Genomic DNA, 26,083 nt, shown 5'->3' on the forward strand with positions numbered 1-26,083 from the left:
CACATGGCATTTTGGCGTAAGGATTTCATTTTGTTGGCTTCTCGTTCTGAAGCATTACACGGCGAATTACCATAAATTATCATACATCCTTGAATGACTAATGGCGATAAATTTACATGCCGCTGATTAAAAATATGACTCCGCAAATTCTCCATAAAAATGGCTCTACGAATCCCCTTCCCATATGTGGAGCTTAGTACAAACAGGTGCATCTTACTCCATTCGCCATCTTGAGGCGCTGTCACCTTTTACGAGATTATTGAGCAGTCCATGTTGGTGTTTATTGAGCTTTCAGGGTTTTATATTATGCAAATGAGGGTAAATCTTAATTGGAGCACAATTCCCACCTATTAAGCATTCTCCGTGTTCCACATCAGATGCCGGATAATGTGTAATAAATCTAGCAACCGGCTGTAATTTACTTACCGACTCGTGGTAGCGGAGCGAAAGGGCTAAGGCGGTTTTTACGGAGAGCTTTGAGACGGATTAGAATTCAGAGGTTATGAATTTGCTTCTGATATCTAATAAGCATACCTAGATGTCCCGGGAATTGACTCCTCATTCGTTCGTCTGCAAGATCGTCCTTTTATGTTTTGATAAGGCTGCTAATCCTTTAGGTTTTGTTTTGCTTTAATGTAAGCAGATTATAGAAGATTTTGTGTAATGGAGGTTATTTTTTTTCTATATTGGGCTTCATGTAATAATAATGGTATAACCTATGTATGACCTTCTCAAAAAAGTACTCTAAAAAACTGAACTTTTTTTTTTCTGAACTATGTTAGGGAAAGGTAAATAGATGTATTCCTCCAATGAGATGCTTTGCTATTTGTATGAAGCAGGACACGTTGGTTATGCTATAGACTAGAGATGAGCGAGTAGTACTCGATCGAGTAGGTGTTCGATCGAATACTACGGTATTCGAAATACTCGTACTCGATTGAACACTACTCGCTGTTCGAAGTTTAAGGTTCGATGCAGAACTAGCGTTGATTGGCAGAATGCTATACAGTCGGCCAATCAACGCTGGTTCTTCTCTTACCTTTAGAAGTCTTCTCTGTGCAGCGTCCCCGCGGCGTCTTCCGGCTGGAATTCACTCTGCCTAGGCATCAGGCGCCGAGCCGGGCAGAGCCGACTGCGCATGACCGCACATGCGCAGTCGGCTCTGCCTGGGCCCCGATGCCTAGGCAGAGTGAATTCCAGCTAGAAGATGCCGCGGGACGCTGCGCCGGGAGAAGACTTCAAGGAGAATCCAGCCCGACCGTCACTCGTGGACTTGGTAAGTATAATTTTATCGAATTTTGCGTACCCCTGAAACGAGCATTTCCCCCTCATAGAATATAATGGGGTTCAAAATCCTTTCGAACAGTGTACGCTGTGCAGTAAAAGCACACAGATCCCATAGACTATAATGGGGTCCATGCGCTTGCCATGCGCTGCCTCCACAAATCACGCGGACATGAAAGTAGATTGTGAACTACTTTCCGTTTTTTTTTTTTTTTTATGTAGATTGCGAGCCCCACATAGAGCTCACAATGTACTTTTTTTTTTTTTTCCCTATCAGTATGTCTTTTTAGAATATGGGATGGAAATCCATGCAAACACGGGGAAAACATACATTGCCCTTGGCGGGATTTGAACTACTTTCCTGTCTGCATGTTCTGTGCGGAGAACTGGCGGCAAGCACACAGACCCCATTATAGTCTATGGGGTCCATGTGCTTTTAATGCATAGTACTTGCAATTGTGTTTGGTATTCCGTTCGGGGGGTTCCCATGCAGACTCCCAACACAGATGTAAACCAACCCGACCAGTCTGCTCCAGCCTAGGATGGCTCACCTGACATTAGAGCGCTTTATTAACATATTGGGTTCCGAAATTAACAGCAAAGATTGCTCAGGAACAGTTGGAGCTAGAGAACAAAATCCAACTGTGCTGGAATCGGTGGAACAGTGCCTACTAAATGATGCAGAGAGCTGGAGGTGCTGAAAAGTCCTCTTTAATGGGAGAACCACAATGAACCACAATGAGACCTCATGCCGGCTCCTCCGTTACGGTGCTTCTTAATCGTCCTAATAGTAGTACAACCCTCTTTGATATCTTCACCCATGTTTCTAAAATATAACACGCAAGCTGTTGGCTGTTATTCTAAATTCTGCAATCTTTCGACAAGTAGCAGAATAAATGCAATAGTTTTCTATTACAGAATGGTAAAAATGATTATTTTATTTGGGAGTATGACTTTGTCCCGGTAGCCGCTATTTTCCATTTATTCACATTTGCCGCGACCATCAGAAACCTATTTGTGAGAATCTTCCCTGCAAGGTGGGAGATATAAATGTTTTGTAAATGTGAAATTTGTTTTATCCACGGAGCAATACAAGTCACTAATGGGCAGAATTACTATTCTGGAACACAGGCTGACAATTCTATGGGGAAATTTTTATACAATGTACAACAAAAATGTAAAAAACCCCCTTTTTTTATATAAATTCAATAGATGCTTTGTATTGGGGAAAGTAGAATAAATATGCACTTTGGACAGTGGTTTGTTTGATGTCAAATAGTAAGAATTAGTCACATTTTTTAAGGGGTTGTCAGGGGGAAAAAATTTGTGACTCATGGTGGTTTAAAAAAATAAAATAAAAGGAGCCACAATCACTTTATTAGTCCCCCACAGGATATACTATAAGGGTAAGTTCACACGGCGATTTTTGGACCGGAACCTGAGGCGGAGGCCGCCTCAGGTTCCGGCCCAAAAACCAGGTAGCCGCGACTGAAAGCTGGTGCACTCTACCGGCATCCAGCCGCGCACTCCGCTCCAGATTAGGCCCAATGAATGGGCCTAGTCTGGAGGAGGGAGTGTCTTCAGGTCAAATCTCGAGGCCACTTCGCCTGAAGAATGAGCCCTCACTTCTTTTTTTTTTTTTTTTTTTTTTTTTTTTTTTTTCTGGGAGCCGGAAGTAATGGCTCCTGGAAAAAACTCCTGAGCAGCTCCCATTGATTTCAATGGGAGCCGTCTTCTTGGTCACGTTTTTGAGGAGGATACGGCCTCAAAATCCTGACCAAAAAACTGTGTGAACTTACCCTAAATGTTTGAGAGTTGAGGGACCTTCTACAGATGTGCTTGGTTGTTCGCAAGACTTTAATCGGAGTTAATGGAGAGAAAAGTATGTGAGTGGCCATAGTTGGAACGGGACAGTCGAAGGATCCTCGGTGGTGGAGGAAATAGGTGGGGACCTGCATATTGTTTATGATGAGAATACCTTTTTAAAGTAAGCGCATCATTCACATCTGAGTAAGTCTCTAAAAATACTTGTTGTCCATAAAAATCTGCAATAGTCCAATTGGCCACCAACAAGTACGACGAGGCTACATAGCGATTTTTGGCCCAACCAAAGATCACCATGTGGTTTCTTCACTAATATAAGGCTCCATGCATGCAATTGAATGCGCTTCCAATGTGGGATCGTGTTTGTAGGGGACTGGACAAAGACAACATTAGGAGCAACATCCGAGTGCATTCTGTTATGTTTTCACATCCATGGGAGCTTCAGATTAATTCAGTAGAGCAGGTCCTTTCCAGTCCATGTCATCACACCAGAATGAATTGGAATCCCCCATAGACGTGAATATATAATGGAATACACTCTTAGTGCCATCCGCTGCAAACACGACCCCACATTGGATACCACTAGGTCACGTGCATGGGGTCTAAGTGAATGGCACTGCCATGGGATCACAATCTAATTCAATTCACTTACATTTGTTGGTTCATTAGGAGTTGTGGCCAAAATTTCTATTTAGCCCCATTCTAAATATTAAAAACTCTGATCAGTATACAAGATTGAGAAAGAAAATATCAGACCTGTTTTAGGGTTAACTGTCTTTACAAGTAACCTTCATATACTCTTCTATTACCATTGGATATTACAGGGTATTCAACAATCCGGCACCACCAGGTTCACATATTATGGGATTAAAGGAGATTTACTGCACTCCCATTATAATAGAGCAGCATGTAATTCTTGTCTAGGGAATTGCTGTAAATGATATTTCTACCAAGGCTGAACCTATTAAGAGGGAAGCACATAATGCGGATATGTGGTCCTCAGGCGACCTACTTATTACGGTGCGACAGGAGGGTCCTAAACTGTCCATGAACCTTGACATACTTCTGTATGTAGTGGAGCAATGCCCGCACGTCTGAGCTCCTACATGGGACTTTCCCTGGAGAGCTTGGAAAGAAGAAAAAATGTGTTACATGGAGATTGTAAAACCACAACGGCTTTAGAATATTAATATCTGACCTATGGACATGATCTACTGTTTGGTGAACGTTGCTGGTACGGGTGCAAAGAGGACAATGACCTTGTTGGGTTTTCTTAGCCAGTGTAATGTATATGATTTCTGTGAACCCATCTGTAAAGTATTGTCCTCATTTGTCTATCACAGGTCACTTCCACTGCATTTTTCTCTTGTTACTAGAGAAGAGCGAGTAGTATTCGATCGAGTAGGCATTCGATCGAATACTACGGTATTCGAAATACTCGTACTCGATCGAGTACCACTCGCTATTCGAATGGAAAAGTTCGATGCAGAACCAGCATTGATTGGCCGAATGCTATACAGTCGGCCAATCAACGCTGGTTCTTCTCCTACCTTTGGAAGTCTTCTCCGTGCAGCTTCCCCGCGGCGTCTTCCGGCTCTGAATTCACTCTGTCCGGCATCGGGCCTGGACAGAGACGACTGCGCATGTCCACTAGTAGTGCGGGCATACGCAGTCGGCTCTGCCCAGGCCCGATGCCTGGCAGAGTGAATTCAGAGCCGGGGGACGCTGCACGGAGAAGACTTCTCGGAGGATCCAGCCGGACCCTCACTCATGGACTTGGTAAGTATAATTTGATCGAACGTTGCCTACCCCTGAAACGAGCATTTTCCCCCCATAGACTGTAATAGGGTTCGATATTCGATTCGAGTAGTCGAATATTGAGGGGCTACTCGAAACGAATATCAAACATTTTACTGTTCGCTCATCTCTACTTGTTACCCATACAAGCCAGACAGTGCCAACTCTATTGTAGAACGTATATACATGCAGTGTGTAGAATAGCCTAAGAAGATAGTCATTGACTACTGAATGGAAGCCAGACTGTCCTCTGTTCAGTGAGTCTATGGACCTGCTTACTAAAAAAAAACCAACTAAGAATCCATGAAGGGGTTCCAGGTTCCATATACACTCACCTCGATGACCAGATGGACTTCTGAACATATTGTGACCTGCTGAGCTGAAGGTTTTGCTTTTTGTCGAATTCAGTTAACATGGTATTGTTCTGTGCAGGTTGATCTACTACGTATAAGACAGATAACATGCGAGGAGAATGGCATTCTATGGTAAGCCCGAGTAGTAGTGCACATAGAAGGTCCCATTGATGGCACAAGTCAAATTTTTTTCGCCCAGGGACAAAAGATTGTATGTTTGCTCTGTGGGCCATTTTCCCACACTGGAAAGGGGAGTCTTACAATAGTACTTGCCAACTACCATTGAGCCCCTTCTCTCCGATGATCTAGTCGCATCTGTATAGTTTTCCCTTGAAATACGTACGTCCTTGCCTTGAACTATAGTAACTTGCACTAGAGCCAAGCTGTAGGGCTAGATGTACAATTACTGCTGGATATACATCAGAATGGAGAACGTAACTGCTCATATTGTTTGTAGAATTCATAGTCTTTATAATTGTTTTGTTTTTACACATTCTAAATATTTGGTTTGGAATATAATGGATTCCCATCTGTATCATTTCCATGTAATTGTTTGGCGCAGATGGGAGACAATGGGGTTTGGCAGTACAGGCTGTTATTAAGTGAATTGGGCAGAGAGACAGAGAATTTACATTTTAGATATATCATTTTGCTTAGTGTTACGTTTCAGATTAGTCTCCGAAATTTTAAGTTGGTTACGCCCAAACTATTTATGGAAATCCTGAAATGAAGGGAACGTAAGCTATATAATGATACCGTACCTGTCAGCAAGAAAAGTTACCATTGGAAATCCCACGTTCCTTCAGGTATGATCTAAATCTCATATGACTGCTCTTAGGAGTCTACGTAATGACGCTGGCGTGAAGGTTTATTAGTAGAGATGAGCGAGCACTGTTCGGATCAGCCGTTCCGAAGAGCACGCTCCCATAGAAATGAATGGAAGCACCTGGCACGTACACTTTGCCGGCGGCCGGTCGCCATGCCAGGTGCTTCCATTCATTTCTATGGGAGCATGCTGTTCGGAACGGCTGATCCGAACAGTGTTCGCTCATCTCTACTTATTAGATATGCTCAGCTTGCAGATGTAGAAGAAACATGCTGGAATTTATGGCGCTTCGCTCATCTAGAAGCTAGCATTATTGTATTCTATCGATTTTTTTTTTTTTTTTTTTTTTTTTCCTAGTCAGGATACCAAGTGCTTGACTTTTTTTTTTTTGTGCTTGTTACCAGAGGCCTAGAGATATTATGAGCTCTCTTCCCGAATCCTGTAACTTTAAGGGAGTGTTCACACAGGATTCCAGCTCAAAATCTGCTTCAAATTCAAGCAATTAAATTGTTTTCAATGGGAAACTACTGAGAATTCTGGGATTGTTGTAGCTGTAGATATTGTGTGCAAGGCTAATTGGCTTCATCTTTCCATCATGGGTTCCAAAGGGCCAGACTTTGAAGTGGATTTTGAGATGGAAGACTGCCTTAAATTTGTCTCAATTTCCCCATGTGAACAAGCCTACATGTTTTAATACCCCTGTATTAATTCTATACTCTAGTAAGGCCCACCAGTAATCCATCCTGATATGGTTGCCCGCCCCTGCGATATTCTATCTTGCATTGTCACAGAGCTTAGCCACAGTGTCTACAGGGGGTGTGTGGTAGTCTGAGACACGCCTCCTGTCTTCTGATTGGCTCAGGAGGTTTCTCTCTCCCTTCCCCTGCAGATCTGCCTGCTCTGATTGGCTCTCCAGGAAGCCTATGAAGAGCTAACTTCAACTACAGATTGTCTATAAAGTACAGATTAGTAAAATATTCAGATACCAGTAAGGAGAGGTGGGGGTTAGGGGTTATGTCCAAATGCTTACCATCCTTGTATGTAGAGTTGGGGTTTACGTCAAACTTCTAAAACTTTGCTTTAATTCTTTACTTTTGTTTGTGAAGCTAAGCGTGAACGTTGCGGGTTGCTTGGACAATACCATGATCGTAATTGTTGTGTGAAGTATCTACAAGACGTTTCGCACCAGTGAGGCGCTCTGTGGTGCCCTCTCATTGCAAAGTGTTAAAATTAACATTGCATAATATACTATTGGGAACAATTTTGCAGGCCCTGTGACTAGTCTGTTCCATACATTGTAACACACAGCCGTACAAGATCCAGTTAAACTGTATATAACAAGCCTTTTACTTAGAACTTTTTTATATAACCTTAAAACCCAAGACATGTATATTAAGTAGAGAAAACTTTTAGAACTACATTGAAATTTCAACCCAAGAGAGGTTTATGTAAGGCCGACATGAAGTAAGAATAGAAACATATTATAATAGGCTTATAGCCTAAGTACTGCTGCTCGGTATGTTTGAGGAACAGGAGTTAGAGGGATTTTACCACATTAACCCCTCTTAAAGATCGTACAGGCAGCCACTTATCAAATCCTCTGAATGCTGAATACATGTGGTATACTCTGATGACTTTGCTTTATGCAGGTTAGTGCTTCGCTCCTCATTGCTCCATCCTCCCGCAGACCTGGCACGAGGACCTATAAAAGGCAATGCAGTCTACTATTGCCTTTTGCACTATTATTTATATGCTATGCAACTTAAATGAACCACCTTAGGCTACGTTCACACTAGCATTCCACGTGGGGACCCGGAGAGCTTGTCCGCTTAAAAAGTGGTTACCCACAGACCCCGTAAACTATAATGGGGTCTGTCTAGAAGGACTTTTCTCTCGCCGATTTTAGGTGTAATCTGTATTGTAGACTTCAATACTAGCCATAGAGTAGAATATAGAAGCCCAGTAATTACAGCAACCTGGTATATATGTATTCTAGTGCTAAAACACTATGTGCAAGGTCACCAGAGCTGCGATGCTGATTTTATGTTATACTTATGTATCTGCAGATCCAGCTAAGGCTAGGTTCACATCTGAACAGGGTTTATGTTCTTCTGGCCCATTGTGTCCTCACGAATGGTGGACACTAGGGTTAAGCGATCGGGAAAGATCGGATCCCGATCAACCAAATTTCGCGATCGGCTGGAAAGTGATACGAAATCGGATTTTAAAATCGATCCGGAAATCTCAAGATCGGCTCAACCCTAGTGGACATGATTGGAACCTGCGGGATGCCATGAATTATGATGATGTCTGTCGGGCGTCCATTATTTTTAACTGGAATTGCTGAATGAAAAATTTAGACTGCAATCTTGCTGTTGAGCAAATCAACCTTTAACCCACAAATGACCAGGTTGTGTTCGCATCGGTCGGAGCTCCCTCTTTCACCCCTTTTCAGCCCCACATTGGGACTTGCCAATCTTTATTACAGAGTGACGCTAGGTTGTGACCAGAGGTGAACTTGGGTGCTTTGGCAGACCCAAGACTTGGGTGCAGTGAATGGCTGGCTCACTTACATACAGAGTAGGACCCTCACACAAATAAGAATGTGACTAGCCCTATAGACTACTTTTGTTTGGAAAATGTCATGGACATTCCCATCATACAATCTTATTTTTTTTTTTCATTTTCATGTTTATAAAGCCTGAAAAGCATATGGGAAATCAAAAACGCCCAACCTTCCTTTTTCCATAGGGTCATGCCATACTCATTGCATTTCTATTAAAAGTGATGGCCAACAATTATCTAATATGTACGGTCAACTTTTCTTTGTAAGATTTTGTTTGCAACCTAAGGCTATTGCCTAACACACACTTGTGTAGTATCTGTTCCAGTGCAGTAGGAAATCCCAGCAAAGGAACAGATGACGATTGTGACCTGATATCCTATTAATATTATAAATGTGAAAGTTTGTGGGTTTGTGTGTTTGGATGTTTGCATGTTCGGATGTTTGTTCCTCAATCACGCAAAAACCGCTCCACCGATTTGGCTGAAATTTTCCACAAACATAGTTAATACACCCGATTAAACAATAGGCTACTTTTTGTCACAATATCGCACATACGTTTTTCCCAGGACCCCCACAAAACCCAAACTCACACCACTATCTCTGCAATCTCACACACTTTGGACCCCGATTTGGCTGAAATTTTCCACAAACATAGTCCCTACACTCGATGGCGCAATAGGCTACTTTTCGTCACAATAGCTCACATACGTTTTTCCCAGGACCCTTTGGATGTTCGGATGTTTGGCGGTCAATCACGCAAAAACCGCTCCACCGATTTGGCTGAAATTTTCCACAAACATAGTTATTACACTGGATTGCGCAATAGGCTACTTTTCGTCACAATAGCACACATACGTTTGTGCCAGGACCCCCACAAAACCCAAACTCACACCACCATCTCTGCAATCTCACACACTTTGGACCATAGCAAGCCACAAAATTCCTATTGCCCTCTACAGCCTAGCCCCTAACCCCACACAATCACATACATATACTTTACCACTTTGCCCCTCACCTTATCGATTCTCCAGGAGGCGCTCTTTAACGCTCCGGAGCAGCCATGTTTGCCCCCACCACTCTGACAATCCGCGACAACGCCCACCCATGTCAATACCCCTAGGCGGTCTAATAAATGCAAAAAAAAAAGTTTAAAAAAAGTAAAAAAAATATAAAAACAAATAAAAAGGATTAAAAATTCAAATCACCCCCCTTTCCCTAGAACACATATAAAAGTAGTTAAAAACTGTGAAATACATACATGTTAGGTATCCCCGCGTCCAAAATCGCCCACTCTACAAAGCTATATAAATATTTTTCCTGTTCGGTAAACGCCGTAGCGGGAAAAATGGTCAAAAGTGCCAAACTGCCATTTTTTCACTGTTTTGATTCTGCTAAAAATTTGAATAAAAAGTGATCAAAGCAATAACATTTCCCAAAAATGGTAGAACTACAAAGTACACCCGTTCCCGCAAAAAGACGCCCTATACATCCCCGTACACGCAAGTATAAAAAAGTTACGGCTGTCGGAATATGGCGACTTTTCAAAAAATAATTTTTTAACACAGTTTTGGATTTTTTTTAAGGGGTCAAAATGTAAATAAAACCATATAAATTTGGTATCCCCGGAATCATAACGAAACACAGAATACAGGGGACATGTCATTTTGGTTGCACAGTGAACGCCGTAAAACCAAAGCCCGTAAGAAAGTCGCAGAAATGCATTTTTTCTTCAAATCCACCCCATTCTGAATTTTTTCCCTGCTTCCCAGTACATTATATAGAATAAATAATGGCGGCATCATGAAGAAAAATTTGTCCCAGGAAAAATTAAGACCTCATATGGCTCTGGGAAAGTTTCTCACAACACCGTATATATAGCAGCTCAAATACAAATTAACTTCAACACAAAAGTCTCACGTATTATCTGAATTACAGCAAAAACAAGATACAAACTTACATTTCATATCCCATACCATATACACAGTACGAAAACCTTACCCGCGCCTGTATCTACCCACTGCTACAATCACCGCAGACGAAGTCGCGGGTACCAGCTAGTAGTCATATAAACTATAATACCCTCTAGATGGTTCAGTGTGACTCTGTAAGCCATAGACTCTCTTGAGGAGCTCACTAATTGAGTTTCCACTTGGAATGTCTTGTGCATTTACATCCCTCTCGGGATCAATGACTCCATGACCAGAAATAGTTAACTTCTTGTATTAACTTGTTCTTTCTTGTAGGCCATACCTTTGGGAAAGTGAGTCACTTTAAAACGAGCATTTTTTTTTTTTTCTCGTTGCCTTTCGTAGGATGGTAATCCTCTGACTAGATAGAGCAGAGACTTTGTCTCGGGATTATTGCATGTGACAGATTCAGAAATCCACTTGAATGTGATGCAGTGTGTTGGTCTGTGTGTTTTTAGCAAGTGTGTTGCGGATGTATCTGGCATTCTGCTGGTTAGACGCACTGTGGGCCTTCAGAAGCTTTCCAAGGAGAAGCGTGGCGGTGTCGAGGACTTATCAGGATTGTCAATGAGGAATATGAAGAGCGGCCTAATTGTGATATTCTATAGAATTGCATTTTTGAAAACTTTTGGGGAGATTTCATGACTTGAGGATTCTGACCTGGTGGAATTAAGATTGGTACCTTGGGAGAGCAATGAGGAACAGACTGGAGCTGACCCTACGGTCTCCATTATCTGTTTAATGGTCGCCCATATTGTTTTTGTTTTTTGGACCTTTTCGGATGGCAGCTTTTCACCAACGTGGACAATGAATATGAGCCAATGTACTCGTGGTGGATGTAATGTACTTTGTCTCCAAAAATACATATTTGTCATTGAATACTTTTGTGATATTTGCACCTATGTGGCGTTATCCATCACCGTGTGTCTCCATGTTAGCTGAGAGACCTTATTTTGAGGTGAATTGTTAGTATCTAACACTTTAAACATGGAGTCTTCAAAACCACCATTGCAGCAAAAGAAATCGGGAATTTCTTGGCTGGCCGAAGAGTTCTTGTGGATTGGGGGGAGTATTGTAGCTCCTCCGAATATGAAGATTGGCCAGATTGGTAAGGCTATGGATCTAATAATTTAGTCTTCTTTGTTCTTTATATTGTAGGGATTATATACCATAAATAGACTCGGTGTGTTGTTTTCTTCTTCTCCATCGAGCTCTGTCTTGAGCCTGTGATTACTATAGACTACAAGCCTCCGTAATGAAAAACTAGATCCATCCAGTCGAGGGTTTTTACTTCGTTTCCCACCCATTCCTTTAATACTTTTTGACTAATCTGAAGGCTCATGAATCCCACTTCTCTTAATATAGATACTTGAATGATGGCAACAATGAGACAACTACTCAGGACAACCATAGGTAGGAAAATTAAGATTGTGCTATATCCTTATACCTGGATGAACTAGGATTAATGTTCTTAGCATTGGCGTCTTAATTTCAATATAAGAATAGGGTAATGGTATCCAGTCATCGCAGTCTTATTTGTTGTATTTGTCGGTCTATCCATTGAAATGGTTCCTTGTTCTTTCTCCGGTGTTGAGATTGTAAACCCTCGTCTTCTATGGTATCTAGTGTGTAGAGCGATTGTGTTTTGGTTGGTAATCTAATCCATTGTGTATTGCTGACGTGCGTTGCTGTTTTTATAGCTGCTTCATTGAAAAATTTTACAAATAGATCTTGCTTACCTCCGCCTATGCTTGATTGATCGAAGGTGATATTCTTATCCGATGTATCCGCCATGGTGGACAATGTAGTATAAACCTCCTAAATGAAATCTGCAATCTGAGACAATAGCTTTAAAATTATCATGTGCACAGATGAGACCAGATGATATTGGTGTAATCCGCCCCGGCTTGCCACTATTACTGCTCTCATTTGTCTATGCCTTAAGGGAATACAAGTGCTGGATGTCAATGCACAGTCGATTCTAGTCTTGAAGGGTTCTGGAGGTAGATATTATAAGGGTATTGCTCTTAGATTATTGCTGGATTTATTTATTTCTTTTATATGAACCCTACATTAGTAAAGAGTGATCCCTGAAATTCTCGATATGGGGGGGGGGGGGGGGGTGTCACATTGAGTATCAGTATGCCAAACCATAAGGCACTGTATACATGAATTGTAATATGTAATTGTATGTACAGGTAATATTAGGATTATCAGTTTTATTTTGTGCTTTTATTATGATTATTGTACCAAAACCTACAAATTGTCTCAATCATTTAAACGTATGAAGAAAATGTTGTCTCCCAGTGATGATGATGATGATGATGATGATGATGGTGGTGTGCTGTCAAGCTGTGTTTGACTATTGTCCACCATACTTGTGTGTGCATATTATGGTCTGTGTTGCATCTTCAATTCCTGACCTGCGCACTGGTTGAATGACCTGGGGTAGCAGCATCATAGTGGTGTGTATTACTGCAAGCTCAATTGAAACAGGATTTAGGCCTTTATTATTCTTCTTTTTGCAGATAACCCACTGAAAAATCTAACCCTTCACACCTTGGAGTAAAGGGATCACATTAAACTAATGTAGGTTAATGTTACGAAAAATAAGGGACAGCTACAAGAGCAGTACATGCGCCCTCATAAACCTACATGTTATGACTGTTTACATACAAAGGAGGTATTCCAAGTTCACGGATGACATAGTGTGATTTCTAAAACCAGGGCCTGAACTTAGAGGATTTGTCACTAGGTCCTACGATCCCAATGACAAATATGATCTCAGCATTTTAGAGTTTTGTTTATCCAAATCTGTTCAGCCATTCCGACGTTATAAGCCCTTTTAGTGTTGATGTCAAATAAGGTGTGCTAGTCAAGTAGGCGGTAACACTGATTTCTCTGGGGGCCGGGGCTCTCATGCACTGGCACCACCCACTTGGCTAGTATACGAAATCTGATTCAACAATACAAGGGCTTATTTCTTTATAATGGATAAACAAAACCCTAATATACTCAGGGTGACAGCGCCAATCAGATGATGGATGTCATTGGGATTTTTAGACATGGCACAAATTTCGGAGAGGTGAGATTGTGGTGTCCGTCACGATATTGTATTTGGTTTTACATAAGGTTGTCGGTAAGTTTAATGCATTATCTTGAAACAGAAGAATTGCAGCCCTATAGATTTGGGATTTGCTAGAGTCCTATCCACTTTGCAGGGACTGTAAAACACCGCTTTTTTTCCCGCCGCAGTCAATCACAGTCAGCTCCCCTACACCTGTTGTGGTGCAATACTTGCATTTAGAGCAGTGATTCCCAAAGTGGTCCAGGTGGACCCCCAGAGGTCCACGGGAGACTCGACGGGGGTCTACGTTGGCGTAATCTTCACATTTTTTGATGAATTTTGGGAATATAGTAGAAATGTAGCAGCAGGGGGTCCACCGGAGCTAGTAAAATTTTGAAAGTGGTCTACGAGGAAAAAAAAGTTTGGGAACCTCTGATTTAGAGTAGCCAGATATAGTTTTATTTGGAGAGGGCCATTACATAGACTTATATTCATGTGTTAGACACTGCTATTAAACTCGTACCTTCTTCAGACTGATGTCCTGCCTTCTGTTTTGATCAATCGAGCCCAAGAACACAACAATTATTTTCCGCGTTTGCAGCGGTGCATAAATCTGATGCTCGGGCTCCTTGGTGTAAGGCGTAATCGCATCTGTGTACTGATCCATCATATCAACAGTTCAATATTGTATAGAAAACCAAAACAACACAGCAAAATTATATCCAGGTGCCTGGGAGATTAAATCTAAAGAACAGAAGGAAATGAGAAATGTCTCAAAATATTTTGGAAGTGCCCAAGATGTGCTCGATTATATATCAATTTGGGAGGAGAATAACAGGCTGTCAGCAGGAAAGTAGCAGCTGAGTAAAATTGATGCACCAAGGTGCGATGTGTTGTATTGAATGGTGGGAGCTATAGGCTAGCTCTATGTATACGCTCTGTCAAAAATAATGTTTACTTCTAAAATCCAGGGGGGTTTCTGTCGTATTATCAGATTAAGGCTTTGTACACTCCTTCATCAGAAAGAATCCTAGGTCGATGGTTTCGCCATATTTGATGGGAAACCCAAAAGAACATGTGGTATTGTGTTTCATCAAGGTTTATTAATAAAAAGTGTTTTTCTACAAAACTGAATGGGAGGAGGGTCGGCCATTAGTATCATGTGTCTACCCAGTACTTTAGTGGATAAATTACAAACATTTGCAATGCGTTTTTCTTATATAAGGGACTCAAGGCATTGTGGAGTAGAGGAGTTAGTGGCTGCCATACAGACCCTCATCCCCAACACACTCGAAAGTTTGTTTTGAGCCTTACCTAATGGTGTATTTTTGGCATGTGAGCCAAACCCATGAAAACATGGCGAGAACATACCAACTAGAGATGAGCGAACACTGTTCGGATCAGCCGATCCGAACAGCACACACCCATAGAAATGAATGGAAGCACCTGTGACGCTGACTTTGCCGGCGTCCGGCCGGCGTGACAGGTGCTTCCATTCATTTCTATGGGTGCGTGCTGTTCGGATCGGCTGATCCGAACAGTGTTCGCTCATCTCTAATACCAACTCCATGCGTATTTTTGGATTTGAACACAGGACCCTGGTGCTAAAAGGCAACTGTACTAACCACTGAGCCACCATGTAGCCCATCCAGAAAATCGGCAGATGAGGGAGGCTCCAACCAGAAAACCCATCCATATTATAAAACCACTGCAAAAATACCTAACATAAAAAAACTACAAAAATAACAGAAACCATGCTAAAAAGCAATACCGAAGGGAGGACAGAAAGATACATTTAACAAAGGGGCATGGTCGTGGGGAACCCTGCCCATATATTGTGAAGACGGCAGCTTAGGGCTTGAATATGATCCACGGTATACTTGTCTATGCCTTGCAGTCTGCTGACTGCTCCTCCATATGGTTCAGCAGTAAGTTTTAATTTTCCCATCAATATGGCGTACTAAGTGGCTTGTAGTGCAAATGTGTTATATATATATATATATATTTGCGTTTTGTTTTTTTTCCTATACTTTGCACACCTATTGTACTTTCTTTTGGCAGAAAAATGGTTCTAAACTTCTCCCTACCCCAGTTTTTATACCATATAGAAAAGGACTTCTGGTGTCAAATAAAATCCCTGGTCATAAAAGAAACTAAGAAATCGCTAGTTAAAAACAAGTTGGGAGTTTGATTTTTTTTTTCTTATATATCATGTTGAAACTTTGTGTCATATGAAATGATAATGTCTTCCTTTTATACAACACCAGAAGTACTTTTGTATGTTTTATAATGCCCAAGATATATCTGTTTGGCGTGAGTCCCCCCCCCCTCCCCCAGCCTCTGCTTTCCTGCATTATACAAGTGCCCATAATAACCTCCCAATAGGGAAGGCAAAGGCAAGGTTTCATAGAAAGGAGTCTTATAGAGTATTACAAAATGTATTACTGGAAGATCAAAAGTTGTTTGAGAGTTTAGTAGTGACTCTACCACTGATACAGGGGACAGGGGTATCCGAAGCCATCAGTTGGCACAGCCCATCATTGGTTTTAACTCCTATACCCTCCCTACACATCCAATAACAATTAGCCTCACTTGACGGTGGGACCATTTAGTTGAACAATCCCACCATCAACATGAACAACTAAATTGCTCGATCAGCAATGCAGTTTGTAAAAAGAGTCTACAAAGCATGAAAAATGTGTCATGGCCATGCATTATTATTTTCGGTAAACCAGTGAACAAAAATTTCCAATGTTGGATTATTTTTTTTTTTTGGCTGATAGGCATCTACTGTTGCCCAATAAGAACAGTTCTTTAGGTTTCTTTTAAACAGGACCTTTCATGGGTTTGGGCACATGCGGTTTTATATACCGCTGGAAAGCCAACAGTGCGCTGAATTCAGCGCCCTGCCGGCTTTCACGATCTGTGTCCAAGGTGAAGAGCTATCGAGGCCGGTACCGTAGCTCTTCACCGTCAGAAGGGCACTTCATACAGTCAGTCAGGAACGTCCTTCTTCACAGCTGTGCCTATAGTACTGTGAGAGCAGTGAGGAACGCCTCCCTCCCCTCCTGAAAGTGCTGGTCTATGGATGAGTACTGGGGGAGGCATTCCTCTGTGAAGAAGGAAGTACCTGACAGACTGTCAGGAACGCCCTTCTGACAGTGAAGAGCTACGGTATTGGCACCGATAGCTCTTCACCCAGGGCACAGATCGGGAAAGCCGACAGTGTGCTGAATTCAGCGCACTATTGGCTTTCCAGCAGTATATAAAACCGCACGTGCCCAAACTCATGAAAGGTCCTGTTAAATAAAAGCTGGCCAATATATGGCCAGATATTGCTCGGTGTCTCATTTTCCGCTTTCTCTCACGTCACAGTCTCTATGAGAGGAGACCCCATCCTCAGCCTGCCTTTTAGACTGTAAGGCTAAAACCCCATATGCAATGGTTCCCTGATTCTGGCCCCTTCATAATCTCAGCTACAGCCTTTCCTCTGACCCGGCTTGTCACAAACATGACCGTCTTTCAGGTCCTCTGTGAACAGCTCCGTACAGAGTGACCCAGACCCTCTATGTAGGTATTATTCCAGATAACCCATAATATACAGGAACAGAGGCACATTCTCTTGTAGCACATAAATTCCACATGCTAGACCTATACAGATAGGACAGCAAGGTCTTAATAGATTCTTTTGATGACAAAACGTCAATAATAAACCCTTTCTACTAAATGCTTCATAGACTGGACACAACCTTTTATACCGTAGGGGCATTGAAAGTCAGGGCACCTTGCTGTGGTTACCAGAATAGAACATAAGACTCCTATCTCTGTGCACGGTGAATAGATGAAGAATACAGATCCGTCTTCTGTACATGTGTGCAAGAAATATATATATAATTCTATCCTACAGTGGAAACGTTGTGATCCATAAATATTCCACAGGCCATTGCAAACCTATTTCATATGAAAAGGACAGAGGTTGACTTCTGTAAGACTTTTGTGTCTGGCAGATGTGATGTTCGGGTTTTTTTCCTCCCTTAATTTATTCCTTAGAGGACGCCGCTTGATGCATCTTCCACAACCCAGTTCACACTTCTACAATAAAGCACTGCAAATATAAATCAATAAATGATTTAACTTTTATTTCATAAAAGTATATTATTCTGCAGAAATCGACTGCCCCCTCCAAGGCTTTTCCATCATCGAAGCCTCGGCAGCTTGTACCTGCTCAACCATCATTCATCTCTCACAGTTTTACTTCCCGTCAAATGTACAGAAAAATCCTAACAATGACATCAGTATTTAACATGGCTCAGTAGCTTCTGAAGCCGCATAGAAAATCTGTCAAAAAACTCTTCTGTCTGTAAAGTCAACCTGAAAAATACAGCATTTAGTTTGGAGATGTTTCCTTGCCCCAGTTTATCTCCGGTGGTTGACCTTGGCCATGAAGCTAAGCGACCAATGAATGTGTTATTGAGAAGTGTCTTAGCTACACCTTTGGCACTTTGGTCAATATGTTACGACATTCTCAAGGTTACATGGGGTAGTGACTGGCTCAAGGTGAAAGGGTGGCGGGGAGTCTCTCAGAATAGGTTTACTAATTTTAGGATGTGTTCAGACCTCCTATGTTATATTGAATTGCTTATCTACACTATGTCAGACTGAGCCCCGGTGGTTCATGCTTCTCCAGTATGGTTCTGTGGACCATACCAAGTGTCACACTGAGAGCACTACGAAAAGCAGAGAGTGTGTTTGGCTCTAAGTGTTGTGTTCATGCCACTCTGTTTAAAGATGCAATGCATTTTAGACATAGACCATTGGACTGTTAGCTGAGCAATTGATATATCCATGAGTTGGGGAAAATCTGATTAGTGAAAGGGAGCGAAAGGTCTTTTCCTCCCTGAGCTAGTAGAGGGAAATATGAGAAATGAGAAGACTTGGATAAAGTACCTTGTTGGGTTAACCTCAAGTTGGTTCCATCTCCGCCGTTGTGGTGGTCTGCAGTCAGTAGATGGGAGTAATCCCTGCTCACTTGGTGTTGGAGTAATGTTATATGGATCTTATAGCTACAACAATGTTTGTAAATCACCGATCAAACAGGGCAACTCTTTATTGATCAGTATCTCAACCAGGGCTTGCAAAAACTTGTGCTTTTGGCAGATTTCTTTTAAAAAGAAAGATTGCCCCAATAGGGAGACATAGACTAACATCAGGAAGTACCATCCTTAAGTTCAACTTTAGTCTGGTCCAAAGGTATGTACCTCCATCATCGGGAAGGAACTGTTTATCAACTGTTCTTCATCGGTAAACCATGAATTTTTGACTTTCTACTTGTCGCTTTCCTGCAACCACCATCTGGCTCAGCAAGACTTTGCTACTGGAATATGTCCCAAGGAAATTCTACTATGGCCATCAGACGCTCTGTAGGTCCACTCAGAACTGGATCCACATTTGAGGAGGTTCAGAGGCTGTAGTAGACCTCCTTGCCATTGGCACCACTGTTACTACTACTCCCAACAGGCTGCTTAGTGGGTAGAGCAGCACTCTGCTAGCACCAACAGCACTATTGTAAACCTCTACTGTATATAGAAATACATAAAAACAAGGTTCTTGGTTCTACATGTTGAAAAAATTCTATAAAGCCCATCTGCCAGAGACAATGTGACCTCTTTTTGAAAAGTAAAAGTTTATTTCAGCCATATTGTGCCTGGCATACACCACAAACAGCCTCCTCTCTTTGGGTCAGAATCATTGAATGAGTGTAGTTAACCCATATTCTACTCTCCATCGTAAGGCTTGGGCAGAGGGATGGCATGTGAAATACACAACAATGCAGTGTCATAAGGAGGCTGCAATCCACACTTAGTGTAGTTATCCTGAAAGCTATAAATACAGGTTCACACCTTGGAGTCTTTGCAACTCTTCAGCTGTGCCCCGCGCTACACCCTAATCTTGGACTGTTACACCATAGGGACACCCTGGGTCATCATGACTTGGCTGCTACTTTACAAAGCCGGTTCCCTCTGATAAATGACATGGATTTAAAGTTCTTTTCTGTGCAAACCTGTTAGTGCTCGTTTCATTGTTGGATTTTTCTGGAGACATTGTCTTTTGTATCATTTGATAGTCACTTACTGCCTGCGAACTGTTTGAGTGAAGAGCATGGTATACATCTACTCTGCACTAAAAGCAGCTTCTTAGAAAACTCTGTGTGTAGGAAGATGAGGAATTAACTGAGAATCTATACCCAAGGGGCCAGCTTGTTCCTAGAACCATTAAGCTTTGTGTAGGAATTTCTGCATTATAAATTAGAAAGTCTTCAATCTGCACAATGTATTTTTCAGTGATGGTAAGTGTCGAGGATACTGACGGCTTGTAAGCATTTGGCTTTAGGGAAATGTATACTGTATGTTTCATGTAAGTAAAGGGAAAAGGTGAAGCACTCATGTCAGATTCCTCCAGTAATATTCATACAAATAGAAAGTAAGTTAGTTTTGGGGGTACAGGTAAATACTGTGACATAGATGCCCTTACTGTAGCGATGCATCTTCCAGACAATCTGTTCAGAAGTCGCATTACGGCTGAACAGATTTGAATGCAGTTTGGCACATACATTGTTTGTAACCTCAATTAAAACATAGGCTACTTTGTATCTCGGAATCCCACCACGACTGATATGAATTTATGTTCACATACTGTATTATACTGCTCTTATCGCAGCTTCTGATAAAGCCAGGGCTTTCTGTTATCTCTTTGTGTAAAGACTCAGTGGATTGTGTACATGCATTTGCATATTATCTGATCTGCTCCAGGCAGTGCTGACAAACTGACATGGGCAAATACCTTTAATCCAAATTGGCAGTTTGCCAATTTTCAACATGCCTGGAAAAAGAAAATCTAATTTGCTGCAAACAACGAGCGCTATGAAGGAAGCCAGAAGTCAACAGAGTTCTCTATAAGAAAAACTGAGGGGGATCATCGACAGCAACAAGACACTCATATGGCTTCCCAGCGAGCTCCTAAGATACCGGAACAATCATGGGCTCAGCGCAAGGAACGAGTTCAGCAGCAGACCAGCTTGACAACTGTCAAAATGGTGAAGCGGGCGGATCATCAATACTAATAACACGCTCATTAAATGGCGTCCCAGCGAGCTGCTGAGATGCCGGAACAATCACAGGCACAGTGTGAGGAACAAGTTCAGCAGCAGGACAGCTTGAGAGCTGCCGAAATGCCAGAGCAGGCAAATAATTGACGGCAACAATTTGCTGAATATAGGCAGAGCATCGACGCCAACAACACACAGGCAGAGGCACATTTACTTTCATTAGTTGCGACAAAGGCAACGCAACAATACAATCTTTAAGCTGTATAACCAGAGTCACTGTGCAGCCCTAGTCCTATGTATCAGATCTCAGTGGTGTGACTTTTTTGTCTAGTCTACTGTGCTTTACTTACCCGTATTCGTAACCATAAAAATCTGCAATGTTGTAAATCGTCTAGGAAAATGATTTCCACGGCCACCCTGATAAATGTAAGCTAAAGTAGTTTCATTCGCCGACCAGACGCCTGAAGAGACTCGACAAGTAGGTCAACTTGTAATCACAGGGGCTTTAACTTTATTGATATTGATTGGATTAATACGTATTTGGTTTTTCAGTTTGTTTGACCAGTGAGCTTCACATTGGTAGAGAGCGAGAAATCCTCAGCTAAAGAGATTTTCGGGCCATAATTTGTGAATCGCACACTTTCTGACGTAAACACCTCCTGATTATGAAATACATTCTGTTGATTAGAAAACCAGATTACGCCTAAGAACATGATTGGCAAAAACAAATCTACTCTGTACTACACGTATCCTCCCGCTGCATCACTTAGTAAAGGAACACTATGGGGGAAAAATAGAATCGCTGTGGGAAAAATGGTCAATTCTTCCATTATTACCATCCTTGAAATGGGGCAATTGGCATTAGCCTCATGGGGTTTTTTGCCTTCCTCCTGGTCAACTCTGTAGGGGACTGTAGGGTTATAGGTTGGACTTGATGGACTGATGTCTTCATCCAACCTCATCTACTATGTGACTATACAACTATCAGAGTATTTGCAGATACCTAGAGCGGTACATTTTGTTACCTGATGTGAACCCAGCCTTGCATTAACATTCTGCTTAGTCCATGATAAGAGATGGAATTCTTGACCCAGTATACTCATAAGATACACAAAAAGTGTCCCTGGTGAAAAACTGACTCTTTGGTCCATGTGTAATAAGAGTATAAAAAGTGCACAACTTCAGTAGGAACAGGTATATCTTACTCTTAGGCCTGGTTCACATCTGTGTTCAGTATTCTGTTCAGGGAGTCCGCTTGCCCCCCGACACCCCCCACCCCCCGAAAAGGGTACCAGACACATTGACAAGCAGGGAGCAGTGAAAGCACATGGACCTCATAGATTATAATGGGGTCCATGTGCTTTCCGCACGGTGTTCGCATCTAACATGCGGAGAGAAAAGTACTTAGCTAACTACTTTTCTCTCAACATGACACTGTGCGGAAAACACATGGCCCGCATTAAAGTCTATGGGGTCCGTGTGCTTTCATTGCTCACCGCTTGTCAATGCATTCAGTATTCTGTTCGGGGAAGGGGCCCCAAGCGGACTCCCCGAATGGAATACCGAACGCAGAGATGAACCAGGCCTTATTCTGCACTGTGCTGGTAATCAAGCAAATTTTCAATTAAGATTTTTTTTCTTCCATAAGTCGCTTTCTCTGTGTACATGTATGAGATTCTCTTTGTGCATCCCACTGGTGTGAATAGAGCGGCTGATTTCTGGTAAACGTCAAGGACGCCCTATGGTTCTGAGAGTCCAAGAGCAGTCATGTGGTACAACCGAGGGAAGAGCAAACAGTAGGTGTTCAAGTCGAAAGCAACAGACTAGAAATGTATCTGCAAGTCTAATTCATGGGTATAACAAATGAATAAACCAAAGGATAAAAATTACCCAGGGTGCTTCCCTTTCAAAATGTGCGTTTTGTAGATTTTTATTGACCTCTGTCAGTCTACCGCACGGTGTGTCAGTGTTTTGTGAGCGTACAGGTTCATTAATTTGCAAGCCGCGCTCTACTTTTTTTTCCTTCCGTCGTCCTCTGAAATCCATCTTCTGATACCCCAGACAGATCTTTCATCTGAGATTAAATGTCCTAACTTCATTTTTGATGTTCACAACAAAAACTTTCTTGACTGTAACAACTTTTTAAGGTTGGGCTGGGCAATTCATCAAATTAAATTGATCAATTTAGCATTTGGTCAGAATCGTGATATCGATGTGCGCCCCGACTCGGAGTCTGATATACAGTATTTCATGCAGGGTTTCTTTCGCCATTAGTTAAAGTTTCTTCACTGTGAAGAATAGCTGAGTGGTATGATGAGGAATCCTGCATCAGCTAGATCTGACTACTTCTCGCTGTGGGCCCTCCCCTTTTTGTTTGTTTGTTTATTTAAAGTGAGTCTATCACCAGAACCTAGTATATCGCCTCAGCCCTGCATATAGATAGGTTAGGGTCACCAGAACCTAGTATATCAACCCAGCCCTGCAGATAGATAGGTTAGGGTCACCAGAACCTAATATATCAACCCAGCCCTGCAGATAGATAGGTTAGGGTCACCAGAACCTAATATATCAACCCAGCCCTGCAGATAGATAGGTTAGGGTCACCAGAACCTAATATATCAACCCAGCCCTGCAGATAGATAGGTTAGGGTCACCAGAACCTAGTATATCAACCCAGCCCTGCAGGTAGATAGGTTAGGGTCACCAGAACCCAGCACATCACCCAGTCCAGCAGGTAGATGGGTTAGGGTCACCAAAACCCAGCATATTACCCAGCCCTGCAGATAGATAGGTTAGTGTCACCAGAACCCAGCACATCACCCAGTCTGGCAGGTAGATAGGTTAGGGCCACCAGAACCCAGCACATCACCCAGTCTGGCAGGTAGATAGGTTAGGGCCACCAGCACCCATCATATCAACCTAGCCCTGCAGATAGATAGGTTAGGGTCCACTGAATAGAACAGTGTTTTCCCCTTGTGAATCGCTGCCGCCATCGCTGATTTCGTCAATGCAAATAATTTATTTGGAGCAACCAGGGCCATATGATTTAGGTTGGTTATGGTCACCTATCTATCTGCAGGATTTGGTATTTAAGCTGGCTCTGGTATCAGACTCCATTTTAAGAAAAAAAGAAAAGCAAAAATAAACATAGAGATTAAAATTGAGAATCATGTTTTAGCTTGAGGAAATAATATTTCATATTTCTGTTACACGATTCATCACTCGGTTTATTTACTACTTCGGTCTGACCGTGGCTGTCAGCCATTTCTAAAGGAGGTGGTGTCTGTGGAAAAGAGAGTCAGGGTTGGTGGTTTGGCCTACTGACTCCATAGTTCTGGGGTGGGATTCATTCCAAAAATAACTTCTTCTAGAAGAGAAGATCCTAGAACATGCGGCACTCAAGAGAGCTACCAAAGATACGGCACATGGTGTCCCTGTATCTTTGTAGTAGGGAGTCCTTTGCTAATCCATAGGTCACCCTACAGGTGTCTATACACGTGCTGCAAGGTAATAGTTACAGGGATTGTGGTATTTATTAACCCTATTCTCTATCAGGATCAGAACCGGGGTCTAAACAGATTCTCTGACCTTTGTTCATCTAAGGCCAGCTTGTAGTTTACTTCTCTGGGAATGCTGGGACGGCCGTATCCGCCAGCCCCATAATATGTGACAGTCCTCTTAAAAGAACAAATGATAATACCGAGCAACCACAGGAATAGATTGTTAATACAATACAAGGAAGATTGGCAGCAGCAGTAATTCAATCCAGAACCCCTTAGGGAACAGAAGATTCAGGAGAATGACCGATGGATAAGAATAAAACCGCGCTACTCTCTTGGGATAAACCAATACACGCACTTTATTCCACTTTCTTAAAAACACGACGCTACAACACAGCGTTTCGGGGATTCCCCTTTTTCAAGTGTCACAAAACACACAATATACCCTAATAAAAATAACAAATGGCATAATAAATAAATGCAACAGAAGGCAAAATAAATAAAAATATACATATGCATATAAATATATAAACATATAAAAATAGGTAGAATGGCAGGTCTTAAATATGAATGTTCCATTACACAAGTATTTATCGTTGTTTGTCATTAATCCAGCAAAGTTAAACAAAGTTGCTATCCCAGCTATTGGTGATAGTTGTAGCTACATAAAGTGACCAACTGTAGTATAATGCAGGTCAGCAAATGTTCTAATTATAAAAGAGTAGGGTAACCAAGTATTTCATAGGCATGGCTCAGACAATAATGAAATATATAAATAAATAAATAAATTACTGTACCAGAAAAGGAGTTAGGAGCATGAATCAGGAGCAGGAGCTTCCTTGCACGAGTAGAATGTGATGCACAGCGTGGAGTGTATGGGCTACGTGTGTAACGCGGGCTTATTACACCTGGGCGGGCACTAGGTTACGGGAAAAGCCGAGTCGACGAACGACCACTCGGCTGTAGGTGTAATAAGCCCGCGTTACACACGTAGCCCATACACTCCACGCTGTGCATCACATTCTACTCGTGCAAGGAAGCTCCTGCTCCTGATTCATGCTCCTAACTCCTTTTCTGGTACAGTAATTTATTTATTTATATATTTCATTATTGTCTGAGCCATGCCTATGAAATACTTGGTTACCCTACTCTTTTATTATTAGAACATTTGCTGACCTGCATTATACTACAGTTGGTCACTTTATGTAGCTACAACTATCACCAATAGCTGGGATAGCAACTTTGTTTAACTTTGCTGGATTAATGACAAACAACGATAAATACTTGTGTAATGGAACATTCATATTTAAGACCTGCCATTCTACCTATTTTTATATGTTTATATATTTATATATTTATATGCATATGTATATTTTTATTTATTTTGCCTTCTGTTGCATTTATTTATTATGCCATTTGTTATTTTTATTAGGGTATATTGTGTGTTTTGTGACACTTGAAAAAGGGGAATCCCCGAAACGCTGTGTTGTAGCGTCGTGTTTTTAAGAAAGTGGAATAAAGTGCGTGTATTGGTTTATCCCAAGAGAGTAGCGCGGTTTTATTCTTATCCATCGGTCATTCTCCTGAGTCCTCTTAAAGGGGCTCTATCAGCAAAATCATGCTGATAGAGCCCCACATATGTGTGAATAGCCTTTAAAAAGTCTATTCAGGCACCGTAAATGTTATATTAAACTATCCCCCCCCCATTTTAAAGTAATACCCTAAAAAAGAATGTGATCTACTTACCCATTGTGCACGCTGGGCGGGCATTCAGGGTCTGCCGTCTTCTTCATC

General features: G+C 41.9%; 1 protein-coding gene across 3 annotated transcripts in view; it reads left to right on the plus strand.

Moving 5' to 3' along the window:
- PLCH2 (phospholipase C eta 2) overlaps nt 1-26,083 on the plus strand; it is a 441,994-nt gene that overhangs the window by 226,025 nt on the left and 189,886 nt on the right. Inside the window, exon 1 of one of the 3 annotated variants that reach the window (XM_075279620.1) lies at nt 11,471-11,725. The exons of 1 other annotated variant lie outside the window; for it this stretch is intronic. In XM_075279620.1, coding sequence (XP_075135721.1) covers nt 11,605-11,725 — 121 coding nt within the window. In that variant the 5' untranslated portion in view covers nt 11,471-11,604. Of the gene's footprint in view, nt 1-11,470; nt 11,726-11,952; nt 12,031-26,083 lie in introns of those variants that run through there. One more of the 3 variants, XM_075279621.1, reaches the window with a different exon arrangement.

This window comes from Leptodactylus fuscus, chromosome 6 (assembly GCF_031893055.1).
Source record: "Leptodactylus fuscus isolate aLepFus1 chromosome 6, aLepFus1.hap2, whole genome shotgun sequence".
In the NCBI taxonomy this organism is placed as follows: domain Eukaryota; kingdom Metazoa; phylum Chordata; class Amphibia; order Anura; family Leptodactylidae; genus Leptodactylus; species Leptodactylus fuscus.